A 12,088-nucleotide genomic window follows, 5' to 3' on the forward strand; every position below is an offset into this window, starting at 1 on the left:
GACGGTTGGACGTGGTGATGTTGAAAGACTCTGCCAACCTTGCTGACTCCACGATCCCATGACTCTGCGGTTCTCCCCGAGCGCTGCGCCCCGGGCGGCTCCGAGCACGGCAGCGCCCGCGCAGCCCGCACCGCCGGGGACGCGCACGGCCCGCCGGGGACGCGCACGGCCCCGCGGCATCCTGGGACTCGTAGGCCGCGGCGGGGACGCGCCCGGCGGGAGCTGGGGGGGGACTACGAGTCCCAGGCGCGCCCGCGGCCGCGGGGCGGGAGGGGGCAGGAGGGGGCGGGGGCTGGCGGCCGCCCCCATCCCTGTGCTCCTCACCTTGGAGCGAGCGGCGGCTGCGGCTGCCGGGCTGGAGGGAGGCAGCGCCGGGAGGTGAGCGGAGCGCGGCCGGCCGGGCCGGGGGTGAGCGCGGCGTGCGGCGTCGCTGGCGGATGGGGTCTCTCCCCTTGAGCGGATCTCCCCTGAGGGGAGCGAGCCGCGCCGCGAGGAGCGTCGGTGGGGTCGGGCTGTCCCGGTGCCCGTGGCTCCTGCTCGGTCAGCCCGGGCCGGGGGTGGCGTGGGGGTCTCACCCCGTGCCGCCCCCGCTCCCTTCGCCCCCTCGCCGGCCCCGGCCGCAGCCCCGCGTGCGGCAGCAGCGGTGCGAAGGCAGCGCCGTGCCGGGGCGGCGCCGCTCCGCGCCTCCCGCACCGCCCGGGGGCTCCCGCGCTGCTCGGTGCTGCTGAACGCGCAGCACCCAAGGGGAAACCGGAGGGAGGGTGAGAGATCAGTCATTTCCTCGTCTTTTGGCCGCACGCGACTGTAAGCTGCGGGCTGTCAGTTTGCGTCTAAGCGACTCTCCCAAGAAGCCCTGTAAACACAAAAACTACCTGCTTTGCACTTCCATTACTAGCTTCAACATCAAGACCTTCGAAACCTTTCCAAAACCTCGATTAATCTATCCCCCCCCCCCCACCCCCCCAACCCCTTCACGCGCTTCCAATTTTCAGGCAAAGAAGAAGATTTTGCCTTTCCTCGTGTCAGTGTTTTTCACCTTGACGAACTGTGGGAACATTTTGAACTCCTTACAAGGGATCAGTGAAAGCAACTAGGAAAAGCCAGCCAGAAGAGTAAGTAGGCTTAAATTTGCCGTGCTCGTGCCCATGCTGCTATTGCAAAACTTTTAATTGTCTGAGCATTGAAATATGGTTGAAAGCTTTTTTCGGGATGCTTCGAAATTTCAGAGGACCCAAGTGGCCGTTGCAGCAGGCATTTAGGGATAGTCCAGTAGGAAGGAAAAGAAAAAAACATTAGATTGCTGCCATTATTTCTGCTGATGAATCAGCAGAATATACATTCTATCTATACATATATCTATCCCAGTAATACAGTTGTACAGCACTGGGTTTTATGTGGATGACTGGCTGCAAGGGTCTGGGCACTGGAACATTTTGGCTGAAGTTTTCACAAAGGAAGACTGAAATCTGCAAACAGACTTTTAAAATGTCTTTTACTAAGTGTGCAGTAACAGGTTAACAGGTGTCTTGATTTTTTTTACAGAATTTAGTAGGATGCTACTTTACTGCCACTGTAGAAATAGAAGAACTAAGGTAATTAACTGTGCTTAACTTGTGTTTCAGAAGCAAGGACGTGCAGGTAGCTTGCAGTGAATTAACTCTGTGGGGATCACCTCTTGCCTTCCTCAAGGGACAGTAGTCACACTTTGAAACCCTTGGTTTCTGACAGTGCTAAGCCTTCCTAAGACACGATAGCTGTTTCAGTTCCACGTTTAGCAGTATTCTGAACTGAACTGTTTTGTTAATCGTCTTGCACTGTACTGTGAAACATCTCTGAAATATAGTGTGGAAAAGGTATAGGGAGGGAATGGAGTTTCGCACATGCAGAGTTGCTGTTGGTAGCTGATAAAGCATATCAATTTGTAATAGCATTTACTTCCTTGTATAGGCTTGAGGGTATTTAACTCATCAGTCTCATTCTTCATTGCATTTAAAGGTATCTGTATGGGGGGAGGTGGGACAATATTGAGTTACATTCAGAATCAGATTTCAGAGAGGGAAAGCTCTTAAGTCCAGTAAGAAACAAGCCTGCTGCTGCATCCATGCTTGGGTTCTGGTCACATTTCCTCTGTCTAAGTAATGTGTCTGGAGCTGATGTGCTTTTTTTGCTTGTACTGTACAAACTCTGTGTGCAGGGTAACAGTTTGCTTAAAGGCTGACATGATTTTAAAAAGTGAAGATGGTTGAGCATAATCCAGGTGAAAGGCCTAGGAAATGGTGACATTTTTAACCTCTGGCACAAACTGATCCCTGTTTTCTATCCTGAATACTTACTAAAGTGCTCTGTTGGATTCAGCCATCAGATCCTGCAACTTGGAGCACTGAACAGCCATTGCATCTCACCTTTTGTTTGAAATTTCTAGTCCATTACTGTGGTTCAAATCATATCTTTAGCACAAAGTTCTTCATGGGTATAGTAGTCTGTCCCCAAAAATTCTGTGTTTTTAGAAATTAATTATTCCAAAACCACATGGAAAGTTGGTTATTTAGTGTGATGCTAAAATCATGGAAAACAGGCACAGATCTAGCACATGGCTGTAACACTGTTGCTTTTTTGCTAATAACTTGAGAAAGAAGAACCAAACGTATGTTTATCTGCTTTGACTATTGTTGCAGTATGGACAGACAAGTATTAAACTACTATTTTTTTGGACTGTAGCCTCTGTAAATGTAACTAAGACTTTTGTGCAGCCACTGAGTTTCCTGGAAAAGCACAGAGTCCTTTGAGTCTCTCTTGGTGTCTGCCCAATGAACTGCTGACTGCTATTTTTTCTTCTATTTTATTGCTGATGTATTTTTTCTGTAAGATCTGGTTTGCTGAAGCTTTCTTTTCTGTTTTTTTTCTATCTGATTGTTTCGTAACCTGTAACTTTTAGCACAAGAAAACCATGCTGAAGCTAAAACTCTCAAGTTCTAATTAGCCTATTGATTTCCCAGTTAACTTAATTGAATTAAACACCATCCTTATTCAGATGTTTCTTCCCCCAGATGTGTTAGCCAGCAGAGCGTTGTCCTGCTAGATCGTATTTTGTGATAACTATTTATTTCATTTTGTGCAGTAGCAAGCTGGGAAGACCTTACATGTGACAAACAATAGTGTGATTGCCTTCCTGGGAGGTTTTTGACAATTAATCTGTATTTTTACTGCCTGGGTAGAATCTTTTTTTCTCCAGCCTTCATTGAAAGCTTACTGGTTTTGCCCAGGCAGTGGTTCAAGTTACACTGCTCTGCTTTGACTGTTACATACCATTTTGTATGTCCATTTCTGTTTGTGTTCTTGTGTTGTGGTTATTGGGGAGGGTGTGGGTTAGCTAATTAATAGATTTTAATCTGTTAATTGAAAGCCTGAGATGTTGACACATAGACTGGGCTAGAGCAAAGATCAAATTGCTCCTTTTCATTTATTTTATGGAAATTAGGTTCTGAGGCAGGGCTGAGATTGGAGAACTCCTGAGAAAACCTCTCATAACTAACCTCTCATCCCATGTTGAGCAGGGCTTTGAGCAACCTGGTCTAGTGGAAGGCGTCCCTACCCATGGCAGGGGGGTTGGAAGTAGGTGGTCTTGAAGGTCCCCTCCACCATTCTGTGATTCTAGGGCACAGACAGAATTTTCCAATTCAAATCAGATTGCTGTGTGTCTGTTGTTTGAAACATCCTGGTTGGAGTTCAGTCTGGTAGGGACAAAACAATTAAGCTCAATTAAGGATTGAACTAATTTTTTATTACAAAATTTCTACGTGGTTTTCCTGGAGCAGAATTTAAAAATCCATACCCCATGCAGGAGAAAACTTGGATTGCTACTCAGAGGTGCCCACAGGGAGCTGCCTGTTCCTGTTCTCACAGAGCTCTACTAAGGTCAGGCAAATCTGAAGGATGACATCAGGAACAAAACTACATATCTTTCCTAGATACGGACAACTGTAATGTCTTCTCTAAATACAGAAGTTTTGCTGCTGCTGCTATAACTTTGTAGTGTAACACTGTTCAAGTCCTTTCCCAGAGAAAGCTATACCTGAGTTCATTTACCTCTTCAGCATCTAACCCTGCATCTCCTGCTTTACCAGGATCCTGCCACAGATTCACAGCTTTGATGTAACATTGTTTTCTAAGCCCTCTCAATTTCTTTCAGGTTTACTGTTTCTTTATCTACTGTCTCTGGTTCATTGCATTTTTCTTTTTGGAATTTTGCACTGGGCTTCTTGTTTGCTTGTTTTGCTTTCTGTATTATATGATTCTAGTTCTATTTCTTTGCCAGTTTCATGTTTAAAATCAAATATATATGATCTTTTTTTGGTGTTTCATTTATGTCCATATAGCTGAACAGGTGACTTGAGTCTAACTACAGTTGTAGTGAATCTGATTTTATTTTTTCCCCGCGTTCTGGTGACATTTGTTTCTTTTGTATATGTGTTCCTGAGAAAGAAAGAAAGAAGGAAAGGTTCTTACAAGAAGAAATCATCAGAAAATTACTCAATGAACCTTTCTTCATTTCATTTGACGATCCTCAACCCAGATACACTTCTTGCTCTTCCAGTTGCTTCATCAAGACACCCTGTTCTAGTGTAGCTGTTGCAGGAATCCATTCATGCAGGGTTGTTCTGCCAAACACACTTGGAGTCATTTGGAGAAGTTTTCAGCTCTATGAGGGTTGGTCTTTTTGTCTGTGCAGTTAAGAACAGACATGGGGCTGTCTCGCATTAAAATTTCATCAGCTACAGAAGAAATATGAAGCCATAAGGTGAGCTGCAAATAAAGCAGGGGTTTGCTGTGAAATACGTATTTGAGAAACTTCTCTACACATTTTTTGCTATTCTATTTTTAAATATTTCAAGCAAAAGCAGTGTTGGCATGTGTCTGCCTTGCACTCATGGCCTTTAGGTGTAACCTTGGCATCAAAATGTTGAGGAAAGTTATTCCCACTGTCTGGCACACGCCTTCAGATCATGAAGCAACACTCAAGTACATAGGAGACAGGAGAATGCTGTTGTTTAGATAACATCTTAACCAACAGTTCCATAAAAGGGGACAGAATCTATCATAAGTCATGTTCTGCTTACTGTTCATACAGGATTTGCTTTGATACCTAGTGCAGAAAAAAGATAAACACAAAAAATGTGTGTTACAAAGTAGCTTCCAAGAATGAAATGTTTGCAGATCCTAACATGGATAGGGAAGGTCTCAGAACTATCAGGACAAGAGTTGCAGCTTTGATAAAAAGTTAGCACTACTACTTTACCAAGGAGTGGCTGCCCTATGCTGAAGTTCTGTGTTGCCTTTCAGAAGCATCAGTTCTTCAGGAATTTGTTGTGGCAGTGGCTGTAGCCTGTTTTGCAGAGGAACAGATCCTTTCAGAATGTGTTAGAAAGAGAGCCTTGTAGAGATTCCTTGGAGACTTCAAAACCTCATGTGACTTAAGTAATGTAGTTACTTTATGCCATGTTTTCAGCAGGGAAAGTGGAATATAAATTTATAATCCCATTCTAAACCCTCTCTTCTTCTCGTTCTGCACCCCAGTCATTTCTTCCTCTGACCACACTGTTCTACTATCCTTCAGTTTCCTCTGTGACTTGAGAGGTTTGCACTGTAAACATCATGACTGAAATGATTTTGGTTATAAATAACAACCTTCTATTTTTTTTGTTGTTTATTTTTAACTTGATGCAGCACTTGAGAGGCTAGTGATGTGTGTAAACAGAGTTGATGAAGCAGAGAGGGGAGAATTCTTTTGGTGGCTTCTCTGCAGAAGGAGGTGTATCATGGACTGAAGTAATGTCTTCCTGCACAGACACTTGTTGGCTGTCTGTGTGTTCCACTTTGCCTGAAAAAATGAGCCAGCTGCTGGAGGTCATTGGTGCACTGAGATCACACGAAGTACAGAAATTATTTTGGCTTAGCTTGGTGTGTATGCATGATCTTGATTTATGTTATCTCCTCTGATCAACTGGAGCTTTATGATGAAAACTGCTCCAGCAAAGTTTTTGGCAGTGGATTTTCTCTGGAAAATGAAGCTGGCTAATGATTACCTGTCTCTGAGGTGGTATATGTCCTTATCAGTCAACTTAAGCACAACAAAGGGGTCATCAACCGTGGTACCATTCTGATTATCTGATTCCACTATCACTAGCTACTGCTTTTGGCAAAGGGAAAGAAGATGGCAGACTAGGATCCCAGGTCACTGAAGTCACAAAAAGCAGGAATAAGAATGATCATATTGCCATGGGTTCTCATGGTCATCAGTGTGTTTACACTGGAAACAGAAGTCATCCCTTATCTATATCTCAGAGGGAAGGAGACCAGTGTTCTGCTGCTCAAAGTGTTCCAGGTGTTTGTCTTATGTGGAATTGATTAAACAGCTCAATCATCATAACAGGTTCCTAAAACATTCTGTTGATGAAAATAAACATAAGATTGCTGGTTGAGAAGAGATAGTGTTAAGACACTGATGAATTCACTAGTCCTTGGAATAAACCTTTGGACACTAAAGTATTTTTTGGCAAGGAACATGAAATATAATTTACCTCTTATCAGTTAAATAATCTTTTTATTTTTAATATATATTTAATTTGTTATCATTTTGAGAGAAGGATCTTTGTGCCCCACATGTTATTATTATGCTCTTTTCAGTGGCTAAGATAGGTTCATTAGAGGAAAATATATCATACTGATTTCAACAGCCTTAAGAAATGAGGCTGCTGCTACTGCTCTGTATCCCCAGATCCAACCAGTACCAAGGCTAAAGATGTGTTTCCCATAGGCACACAGACAGAGAATACACATACACAATGTATTTACATCTGTACATGGCAAATCATGCATATCAGAGAGGCAACACCGACAGCTTCATCCCCTCTGCTCTCTGGCTAAGCAGGATGGAGGTCAAATAGTGAGAATATATGTAGAGATACATCCCACACCTACGGGGTGGATCCCTCCAGCACATGGGCTCACACACTCAGTCTGCCCAGTAGCTCTTTCATCCCAGTCTCCCCAGCTGAGCTGACATACGAGAGCTCAAGGCTGTAGCCCCACTCCAGGTACTGGTACAGACCATCACATGTGTGACTGGCCAGGACTTCCCTGGACCCATTTTGCTGCCCCTGTGTGCTCCTACTCTTAGAGATGGGCAGATGCTTCCACACCCAGAACTGGCAGGGACTTCCGGGGTCCTGTAGGTGACCCTTGTGTGGTGCTCTGGACTGGTGAGGGTGAGCTTTTGATAGGCTGATGGCTCATGTGGTGGCCCTGGCAGTAGCCTACCAGGGTATTATCCAGGTTCTCCATCCTGCTGTTCTCAGTAACCCCATGGGTGTGTGGAGAAGCTTTTATTAGACAACCAAACACAGTTTATGTAATCATCTCACCTTTCTAAAGAGTAAAGTGGAAATTTTGCCTGTCTGAAAGCTGCATAGAAATTTAAGGTCTTGATTTTTTTTTCCCAAAGGTTTACTCCTGGAGTGCATTTCTTAGATTAGGACCTACACAAGGAAAATTTTGTTTGTTTCACAAGTCATTTCTAAATTTATGAAGTTTTACATAAAGGCTTCTGGTTTTAAAAATCTAGTTGTTAGTGGATTTAATGGGAGTAATGGAGGAGGAATGAGAATAATGAGCACAGTCCAATAAAACTAGGAGAACACACTCATTATGACCCCACCCAGTCATTTTACACCTTTGTGCATATTTTTAAAAACAACTTTGTACATGTCACTCAAGGTGATAAGTGGAAGGGCATAGGGCACTGGGGAATGAGGCCAGAGAGGAAAGAAAGAAATGAGCCATTATGTGGTTCCTAAAATCACCCGGATTTTTGTCTCACCTCTTCAGACAGTAGGAACAGACTTTGCAGTAACTGTGCCTTTCAGTGTACATTTGGGAGAACATATTTTACATAGAATGGCAGTATTTCCACCAGCCCTTTGGCTGATGGCAGTCACCTGTATTTGTAAGCTTGGAGACACAAAATATTTTGTAGACTTTTTAGTTCATGATCAAACTTGGGGTTCTCTAGCAGAGGACACGCTGTAACACAGTAGTAGTACTGGCCACCTGTGCTTTTCTGCTATTTAAAGCAATTTGTGCTTAGCTTCCAAAAGAAAGGGGGTTTGCTATTTTAAAACAGGCAAGACAATGGATTTGCTGCTGATTCCCCCATTTCCTTTGGCGGTTCAGACACATTCAGGTTAGATACATATTAGGAGCAAAAGTGCCTATTAAAGCTGCAACAGTCACACAGTACACCATTCTTAATATCTCCACCTTCTGGCTTTTTTTTCCTCCCCATAGTTGTATTTTGAATCTGAGGAACAGCAGCCAAATCTTTGTCCCTATAAATTTTATGGTTGCACTCTGACTCATGTGATTTGGATCAAAAATTACTGTCCTCTACAAAAATCCGTGCAGATGGCTTGACAGACCTCCTTTATCAGCTACGATTGGGAAGAGAAAGTGCTAATTTATTAGTGATAGTGTTATAAATTAATGTTTGCTTCTACTTTTTTTTTTTCTTTAACACCTTCAATTTGATAATAGCAGTAAAGACATAAGACAGGCCTTTATCAGTGAGATAAAGAATTGCCAGCTCTTAAGTCTTTTGCATACAGGTTTTAACTACTTCAACTCAACTCATATCTGTCTGATAAGATTAATGATAGTGTTTCTTACAGCTTTTGAACTTTATTCTTGCCATGAAGTTCAAAGGTTGTCCAAGAGCAGTATTCCACTATCCACCATTGCCTTTCTCTTCCTCTGGGTAAAGGTCTGTGAGTTTTCAGAAATCATAGCAGTCAGCTTTGTTTTCATGAAAATGGCAGTACCTGCTTTTCAGGCATTCTGGGAGTGAAGGGCAAGACTCAGTTTCTGAGCCTTGGATAACTGTGTTGGCAGTTTGTCATACAGCAAACACTTGGAGAAACACTCAAACTAGTCATGAAATGCGACTATTTTGCTACTCTACGGACAATGCTCATAAAGACAAGCATCTCAATCTTGCTCTCTGTATCTTTTGCAAAAGAGAGGGATGATATTAAAGACTGTAGTTGTTACTCTATTATCTACATCTTAGTATTTTAGGTTTCCATCAGAGAACATGCTTATGCAGGGCTGTTAAGATGAAGTTGGTGACATGACATGGAAAAATAGAACATGATGTATCTAGCAGTAGTTTTAGGTAGATTTAGGACCTCTTTTAATGACATGTGATTTGTTTTCCACGTTCTTGTATCCACTGTGAATGTAAAGACAAGATCCTCTCGTATCCTCCCTCAAGTTTACTTTCATGTTAGCTGGTTCTCATGATTCAGTGCAGTGTAACTTCCTTATTCTAACAGAATCAGAAACATTCAATGTACAGCTTAAAAACCTTCAGACTGAGTGGTGGTGAAACTTGGCTTGTGACCTCTGCTAGTATTCCAAACTTGTCATGATCTGGATAACTGATTTAGAGTTGAGCTTTGCTCAGTTAGTCAAATACACCTCTATCATTTTTTCTACCATGAAAAACAGAGGCAGGATGGAACTTCTGTTGTTCTGCATATGCTCATAGTACCTGGAAGAGTTGGAGCATGTGTACAGAACTGGAGATTTCCAGACCCCTCCAGGTATAGATTTACATTATAAACTTATGTGTTTATCTTTTCCAGATAATATCTTTTCCAGATATTAACCAATCTACATGAAGCTGAACAAACTCAAATGTAGAAGTTTGGGACCTGAATTGTTTGGGGTTAACAGGGCACTGTCTTGTGTTGCTGTCCTTTGTAGCAGAAAGAAGGCAGAGTGCATGTTTTTAAAACCTTGGCTAAAAATGTTTTGATATTACATTCTCATTTCGTTGGAGAAGTTTGGCCAAAACCAAGCAATTGAACTGATTTGGTTTGTGTCTTCTGCATGCAGCTGAAGTTTTTGTTCTGATTTGAGTGGATTTTCTGTTTAGGACTGATTAAAATTACTTCTTAATTTGTAGATCAGGCCAATGTTGCCAGAACACATCAATTAATCACTGGAAAAGATAGATTCTATGTGAATAATGACATAAGGGACCATTACGGAATCCCAGAATGGTTGAGGCTTGAAGGGACTTCTGGGGATCATAGATTACAACCTCCCTGCTCAAGCACGATCACCTTTATTTCACACAATAAAGCTGAAGCCAATCTAGAATGTGGTGTAAATAAAAAAATTAGAATTCTAATGAAAATATCCTTTTGTGACTAACAGTGTAAGGAAAATGTTGCTTACAAATTACTGAGAACTGAAGAGAAGCTAGGTTGTATCAGTCCTAAGAGATAGAAACTACCAAGACCTGAGTGGAAAATTCCAGCACTTTCATCAGACTGAAGTCTATTGCATAGATAGCAATATTGGTATTTTGCTGATGGTCTTGACTGTATTTGCTGAATCAGAATGTTGGACCAATCATGGTTAGCTTTGTCTGGGTGTTGAGGTAGCATTTGTTTAATTTCTGCGTCGTAACCCTTTCCCAGAAAAGCACTGATGTACAGCTAAAACCTGAACCACCCCTGGGTTAGCTCCCCTGGTTGAAGGCAAACACATGCTTAAGTGACTTGCTGGACTTGAGCCCAAGGCCTTGTTCACAATGATAGCTCTGTTTCCCATTGCGCTCACGTTCTGTCATCGAATGTGGCACTAGCCAGCATCTCTGCCTAACAACATAGCAGTCCTGTCACTTTGCTCATAACTGGGAGTTGTGTTTCTAGCCCAATATTTCTAAAAGCAGCAAACATGGGGCAAAGGAATTAGCAGAGTGCCTTTAAAACATGTTAAGGTGTTTGTGGCACTGAATCAGACAAAGAGATCTTTACAAACCTTCTGGCTAGTTTTAACACTGGGCACATCTCCCGATTCTTGTTTTAGTGGGTGCAGATTGAGAATAGCAGTAAGTGGTACACCCATTGAAATAAGAACTGTTTGAAAGTAGCGAATTGTGCATCCTTGAGATTCTGTTTGCAAAAAGAAGCCTCTGAAATAGAGGGGAAAGCAGGTGGATGGCTGCAGGAAGCAACTGACAATCTGGAAGAAAGAAATGGGTTTCTCAATGTTAAAGTCAGAGTTCTGTCTTTTGATAGTGGACATGCCAGTTTGTGAGTAAGCAGGAAGTAACTCAGCAGTAAAGGAATCTCCCTCCTACAGGGACATGTTCTTTAAAAACTGAGGGAAAATCCAGATAAACATGAATACAACTTTCCAAGTTCGTTTCAGCTATTATTTACAAAGTAATTAATGCGAAAGCTTTCATTACACAAGAGAAGCATAAATTAATAGCTTGCATATACGAAAGAGTGAGTGTGATTTATTTTCTTACTGCTGTTAGAGATTATTTAATTAGACTGCAATCACAGTTCTTGTCTCTAGCTTGTCAGAATACATTATTTGAACAGAAATGCCAAATCTGAGGCTAAAAAGGCAACCAAACATTTTGTCTGCAACCAGGTTTTTCAGTGGAGACTGTAGAACTGTTGCTCCTTCACTGCTGCTCTGTGAGATCAACTATGGAACATGCTCAAGAACAAGAAGCGTGTCTTGAGCAAACCCAAAGGTATTGTGTGCAGAGACCAATATACAACCAGGAGCTCCTGCAAGGACAGCTGCACAGGCGACAGAGAACCCCTCAGACCTTAGGGCAGAAGATTGCACATTCTTGTCGGTAGGGTTTTTTGTCTTAACTTTGTTTTATTTATTAGAAATATTGTAATTCTTAATTGATTCATGCAATTAGCTGGTAATCTTTTCAAAGAAACCTAAAAGATAAAACCACTAATTCTGCTTTGACTATTCAGCAAGACTGGGAAGAAGTCGTATAAGTGCTTTTAATGTTAATGTATAATTGTATTAAAAAATGTTGGATAAATTACTTGAATTGCCTTCATCAAAGTGCAGAAGGAAAATATGCAGCATAGGAATGTGAACTGTTAGTCAAATCACGTGACATGAATTCATAAGACCCAGAAAAATATCTGTCCTTTTTATGTGGAAATACTTAGAGCCAAATTTGTTCTTCACATGATCCTTT

General features: G+C 42.3%; 1 protein-coding gene across 1 annotated transcript in view; it reads left to right on the plus strand.

The window, feature by feature from the left end:
* The first annotated feature begins 278 nt into the window (after positions 1 to 278).
* SLC26A5 (solute carrier family 26 member 5) overlaps positions 279 to 12,088 on the plus strand; it is a 32,426-nt gene continuing 20,616 nt past the window's right edge. The window contains exons 1-3 of the mRNA XM_082279823.1: positions 279 to 378; positions 993 to 1,112; positions 11,509 to 11,722. Of these exons, the coding sequence (XP_082135949.1) occupies positions 11,568 to 11,722 (155 nt within the window). The 5' untranslated portion in view covers positions 279 to 378; positions 993 to 1,112; positions 11,509 to 11,567. The remainder of the gene's footprint in view (positions 379 to 992; positions 1,113 to 11,508; positions 11,723 to 12,088) is intronic.

This window comes from Coloeus monedula, assembly GCF_965178545.1.
Source record: "Coloeus monedula genome assembly, chromosome: 4".
NCBI classification, from domain to species: domain Eukaryota; kingdom Metazoa; phylum Chordata; class Aves; order Passeriformes; family Corvidae; genus Coloeus; species Coloeus monedula.